Here is a 6,291-nt window from a genome sequence, read left to right as displayed (position 1 = left end):
GCCCCGGTGTGCTCGCTGGACGGGCTGGTACCGCACCGGGGTGCGGAGCCCTGCGCTCCCCGCCTGTGCCCGCAGCCCGTGTCCGGGGCCGGACGGATCCAGCGCTGAGCTCCTCAGCCAGTTCCCTTTGCAGGCAGGTACGTGGGCTGGCAAAGTCTGTGCTTGAAAATATGTCAGAGGCACAGGTGGATAATCGAAGCAGGTGTTGGTTCCAGCAGTAGGGGCCGTGTCCTTGAAAGGTCAAAGAACGGCTCCATTCAGGCTGCTGCTGAACATTCTCACCTGTACCGAGCTGCGGTGGTCAGAGGTTGTCTCTGGGTCTCGCTGCATCTGTGTTCTGCTGCTGGAGCAGTCCAGAGCAGCCCATATAACTCACACATGAAATTATTTGAATTAGTTCATCAATTTAAACCCTGTAAATGAATACAGTTCAGCTGGGGAGCCCTTGTGCTCTCAGCTTAGTGTCTGATCTCTTCCTGCTGCTGTGTTCTCACCATTTGGATTCAGATCACCCTGAAGTGGCACAGCTTTGCCCATTTTTTTACTGAACCGTTAAACACTCTTTTGGGACAAAAGACCTGGGCTGGCCACTGATCTCCTTGGAGTCTGAGTACTCTGACCAGTTTTCTAGTACAGACTGGGCAGTATTTAATGTGTATGTAGCTATAAAAGTGCACGTAAGTCTGATAAATCTTTTTCTTCCACCAAGCTTGCAGTCCGTTTATTCAGACAGCCAGATGTTACGCCAGACCTGTGAGAAGAAAGAGGAAAGGTATGTCAGGATTGATGGGACCGTGTTGCGAGATATTTTAAGTTTTATTTTTTATATTTTTTTTTTTTATATTTATATATTTTAAGACATTATCAGAGTTGTACCCTAATGCCGCAGGAAGAGAGGGTATTTGGAGAAATCAGTGGGTTTCACTTTAAAAGTGCAGATAAGCACTCATCATGAGAAGAGAGAGGAAGTACAATCCCTGTTGCAGGGCAGCTTCTTCATGGGTAATTATAAGGGTGAGGGAGCCAGACTCTTCCTGGTAGTGCCAATGGTACAATGAGGGGCAGTGATCCCAAATAGCAGCTTGGAGATGTTCCAGCTGGACACAAAAGGAAACAGGATTCACTGGGAAGGCAATGCAGCGTGGGAACAAGCTTCACAGAGGGGCTGTGGAATATCCATCCTCAGAGGTTTTCAAGGATTTGCTAGACAAAGAAATGGTGACAGTCCCACTCCAAGGGGGAGATTGTACTAGAAACTTCATAAGATCCCTTTGTCAACCCTTTTGTCATTCTGTGGTTCTAGAAATAATTTTTTCTAAGCTCAAAAGTTACTCAGAAAATTCAGCAGCTCATGAATCTGTGGGAAACTAGCAGTTGTAATTGGCAAGAGATCACTGATCTCGGACTGAACACCATGCTGTAAATCCAGAGTGCTGAAGGGAAGAGACTGGACCCAATTTGATTCACTCAATCCTGCCGTCTCAGCTTGATCTCTTAAGTTCTTTCTTCCTGTTTGGAGCATACAATCTATTCTCTTTGCAGCTTGTTTTCTCTGATCTAGTTTGCAAGCACGGTCAGAGCGCTGACTTTGTGGTGCTATTCCTCAGATGTTCATCTTCTCTTTGTAGAGATCCCCAGCCATTTGGATGATCTCCCTCCAACAATGCTGAAGAAAGATTATGCCAATGTCCCAATTGTAAATAGGTATGATACAGGGAAAGGGAATGACTGTTCTCTTCTGAGATTTAGAAATAATTCTGAAATACTAGAAATAAACTTGAACTCAGGTGCTAGAGTGTGTAGTTAAACAACTCAAAATGAATGTCTGCTTCTGAAGTTTGCACCTGGAGTTGAGCATTTTTACGCTTTGATTCCAGAGCAGCTCATGTGTGGTGCATGGAGAGTCCCCAGTGGCGTAACTGAGACTTTCACAGATCTTGGAAGGAGCCAGTCCTAAAATTATTTTCTCCTTGTGCACTTACTTGACGGTTAAACTTCAGCACCCAGTTTGCACATAATGTTGTTTTTGGAATGGATAAGACTTCATCGTGATTTGAAACAATGCGGCTTCCCACAGCAGCAAAACTACCTGATGCTTCTGTAATTTCAGCTGTGATTTTTCTTAGGAATGCAAGAAACAGTCTATGGCTGACAGGTTTGGGAAGGGAGGAGAGTTGCTGTACATCTGTAGAACAGAAGTTGAGAAAAGTTAATGTGTTATGAAAACCTAAGCTCGATTCTGTTGCTAAATATTCTTTGTTTCTAGTTTATAAACTAATCTGCAATCTCCTTGCAGTGTTGATGATGTAGTGAGAAGGCTGTTGTCACTGGAGATGGCAAGCCAGGTTAGTTCTGTTCTACTTGCATAAAAAATGACAAGATTTAGTGAGCACGTTTGTGTAAGACATGTATATTGTTAAATGCCCTTCACTTTATTTTGAAGTGTTGCTCAGTGACTGCAAATGTAGGGCTGTTAAATACATGATGGTGGTAAGTTCTGTATGCTCTTAAAATTTATCACGCAGTTTTCTTTACGATAATAATTGCATACTAAAATGAGAGAAGAAAGTATCAGGCAGTCCCGGGGGAGATGAGCTGTGTTGTGTTACTGCTGATGGTTCCAGAAAACAGCACACTGGGCAGCAGATGTTCTTCACACAACTTTTACTTTTTGTGTGCCCAGAAAATGAAGTACACAAATTGTAAAGTAGCACAAAGATCTTGCTGTTTCTTGCTGCTTACCACTTGGGCTTAAAAAGCCGTGTAAAGGCTGCTGCCGTGGGAGATCGGCTTCAGCTCTCTCTCCCATTCATGAGAGCAGCGGGGCCTCTCCAACGCCCTTCTTTTGTAATCGTGGGAAGAAGGGTGTGCCTGGACTCTCGGTTTGAACAATGGCGATTCTGTGTTCTGCTGAGATCTTTTTGTGCTGCTTCCCTGCTGTACTGTCCTGCAAGCAGCGGGTCCTTTTTTGCAGCACTTTTTACACATTTTGTGATGGACACTGAGCAAAGCTATTAATTAAAAAGCCTTTATCTGGGCATTTGGGAAGCGAGCTGCGGTGTCTTAGCCCCATAGTGTTCCTGAGAAAGCAACAAGCTCTTTTCTGTTATCCACAGAAGGAGAAGATGAAAGTAAAGACACAGCAGCTGGTGGAGAAGGTCAGGAGGTCTCCCAGTGACAACGGCTCCTTTGAGGTGCAAGGTAAGTTAGGACAGCAGAAGCACATTGTTGGCAGATGGTAAACCTCTGCTTTTGTGCAGCTGTTCCCACCCCAGCACTTCGAGTTTCCTCTGTCAGCTGGGAGAATCTCTTTCAGGAGAGCAGCTGAGCGGCAGGTGCCTGCGGGGTGCCCTGTGCGGGGTTTGGGAACGTTACAGAGGCAGCGTGTGTGCTCACTGGCAGATGGCTGCTCGAGCAATTTCCAAATTCCTGCTCCATATCCGCCCTCCAAGGGCAGCGTGTGCATTATCATGCTCGAAGTGCGTGTGACATCAAGTGCTGCACTGCGTTCATTACCAAAATGAACTGCTGGATTGAGCCACGGAACCCACATCTCCCTCTGCATCGGCCACGCTGCCGATGTTGACGCAGTTGATGCACTCCTTTATCACTAATAAAGGCCTTCAGTTTCTCAGGATGCCACGAGCACCTTTCTCCAAAGCCTGAAGCCACAAAGCACTGGCTGCTGCTCTTAGAAAGAGCCTCTTGATCTGTGTCTGTTCCTCCAAAGCTTAAACCAGGTGAAGTGAAATGAATATCAAGTCACCAGTAATGAAGCGAGCGCAAGAGGCATTTTACAGAGAAATTAATTTGATCTGCTGTTCAAATTTTAACCTCTAATTAAGCAGCTTCATTACAGTAGTAGTCCTCTGGTTTACGTAGGTTGTGTTTGGTGCTTTGTTCAGTGCTGGCTGTGGTGCTGTGGGTCGCCAGCAGAACAGCAGTCCTCACCTGGCAATTAGAAGCGAATGCAAATGATTCCGTCTCACCCTGGCAAGCTGCTGCTCTCACACGGCTTCTTGTGTCTGTTCTTTATAGTTGCGATACTGACTGCCAAGATACGCACTTACGAGGAACATCTCCAGAGGCATCCCAAGGTAACCATCGGGGATCTGAGCCCACGCGTCTGAGACAGCAGCTGTTCGGGTTGTTTTCTCAGTTCAGAGCAAAAGGATTTTAATTCAGGGGATTATGGCTTTCCTACGAAGGTTTAGAGTAGTTATAACTGTTCTCTGGTGCCAGTCTGGGAAACGCTCAGTCACAGCAATGTTCTCACCGACTGAAATGTGGAGTCTGTTCCTTTTTGTGCCTGGGTTGGTGGAAATGCCTGAGCAGATACCTTTGAATGAGTTCAGCTAAATTTATCGTTGCTGCAGATGTGGCTTCACCACTTAGTTCACTGTGTTCTGCCTCTGAAAGTGTTTAGTGGATGGGACTGTGGTAATGTCATAATGACCCCATCCTAAAGCTACCTGGGTTCAGAGCCCAAATTTCAAACATCACAGCTATGAGTTTATGAACAAGATAAATCAAAGATTCTTTATGCAGTGCAAAAGGTGGGAAGTGGATTAAGCAACTGCATTTGAAAAAGTGGATAATTATTAACCATAAGAGCTTGAAGGGTAAAATGGAGGATAATTCAGTTTTTGTAAGAAGCCAGAAGTTACTTGGATGAAGCCTGCTTTTTATGCAAATTGCTGGTAGGGGATAGGGACAGTTCTCCCATGGGGGCTTGCCCCGAATGGCATGGCTCAAGCTACACATATTCTCTTCCAAATAACCCAAGTGGTCAGATAGAGCCAAGTCACATTTTATTTTCACATTTAATTTCTGGAAAAACAAAGCTAAATGTGTCTGTGTCATTTCTGGAAGAACAGATTTCAGGGGAAGCAGAGTTTTATTTGTCTCCAAGCCGTTGCAGCTTTTGCCACCACCTGAAACTGTGCACGAGTTGACAACAGTCTTCAGGGCCGGGGGAGGAAGGTGCAGACACAGAATGAAGAAAGTAATTTCAGGGAAAAGTAAATTAAGTCTTCTCCGATCTCCTTGTAGTGACCTAACGTGCTTGCAGTATCTGCCAAGACAAATTGTTCCAAGATACTGTCCTTAACCTGATTGTTTCCTTTCAGCCATAATCTGCTCTATTCTCAGTAATTTATTGGAATGGAAGTGTAGTCTTCTGCAGCATAGTGAACGTTAAGTCCTTTGCAGGATAAAAATAACCGTCGTCGCATGCTGATGGCTATAGATCGCCGGAAGAAACTCCTTGCATATCTTCGCCGTGTTCGCTATGATACCTTTGAAAACACCTGCAAGCAGCTGAACATCCAGTACACCCTCCCCCCTGCCTACAACAGGAGGATCACCAAGCGCTTGGCCGTGAAGAAGGCGTTCTGTCTCAAGGTACAGAGAGAGCGCCACGTAGGTGGAGGAGGAAAAAATCTCTTTATAGAAGGGCACGATAAAGACAGTTACAAAAGACCGATAGGGAAGTGCTTTTCACCCATGCTTTGAATTTGAGGAAACAGTGGTAATGTCTGTAGAGAAGTACATAAACTCAACAAGGAGCTCCATGAAAGGTGGTTAAGCAGCAGGCAGTAACGCACGTGCTGCCGTTGTTCTGTGCTTGAGAACGTCAGACTGTGCTGACAGTTTGCTCAGAAACGTATGGTTCAAACCAGCCTGATATGGGAACTGATACATGAGGGTATTAATGTGATGGCAGCTTTGGAACAGAAGTGTGGGTACGCCCGTTGTCTGCTCCCATTTGCTCTAAACACAGCGGTGTAACGGCTGCGTGCAGTACAACTGAGCAGAATCAGAGCTGCCTGTGCCTTTGGTCTGTGAATACTGAATTTCAGTCCAGTGAAATTATAACCAAAAAGTCTGGGTAGCTGTGACAGTACCTCCGAACGGCAGCCTGGAAGCAGGGCTGGCAGGAGTCCTGGAGGAAGTGTGCAGGAAGGAGTTGGTGTTGCTGCACAGCTGCCTCCCGGCCACTGTCGCAGGACAGCGGCTCCGTGCGGGTGCAGCAGCGACCGGCGGTGGGGGAGCAGCTCCACTCAGCAGCGGGCGGCTGCGTCTCTCCCTTCTCTCACCTCCTCCTGTTCCTCCCGCAGGTTTTTCAGGAGGTGCGGAAGCTGAAAGCAGCGGAGAGGCTAAAGCAGAGAAGAGAGTGGAAAGAAAGAGCGAGAGCTGCGAAGGAGAAACAGGCGCAGCGTGAGGGGACGCCTGTGTAGCGGCACGGGGCTGTGTCACCCCTCTGTAACAATAAATAACTGCCTGAGGACG

At 46.5% G+C, this 6,291-nt stretch overlaps 1 protein-coding gene across 1 annotated transcript; it reads left to right on the top strand.

The window, feature by feature from the left end:
* Nucleotides 1-75: 75 nt before the first annotated feature.
* MRPS15 (mitochondrial ribosomal protein S15) lies at nt 76-6,239 on the top strand (the record flags this gene model as incomplete). Its single annotated transcript, XM_010076297.1, has 8 exons — nt 76-137; nt 710-772; nt 1,629-1,704; nt 2,297-2,345; nt 3,117-3,201; nt 4,039-4,097; nt 5,212-5,403; nt 6,120-6,239. Coding segments are annotated over 8 exons (706 nt in total), but the record flags the coding sequence as incomplete, so codon positions are not given.
* Between the last annotated feature and the right edge of the window lie 52 nt (nt 6,240-6,291).

This window comes from Pterocles gutturalis, unplaced genomic scaffold (genome assembly GCF_000699245.1).
Source record: "Pterocles gutturalis isolate BGI_N339 unplaced genomic scaffold, ASM69924v1 scaffold21903, whole genome shotgun sequence".
Classification (NCBI taxonomy): domain Eukaryota; kingdom Metazoa; phylum Chordata; class Aves; order Pterocliformes; family Pteroclidae; genus Pterocles; species Pterocles gutturalis.
The sequence above is the reverse complement of the archived record's forward strand: the minus strand, read 5'-3'. Positions and strand labels throughout refer to the sequence as shown.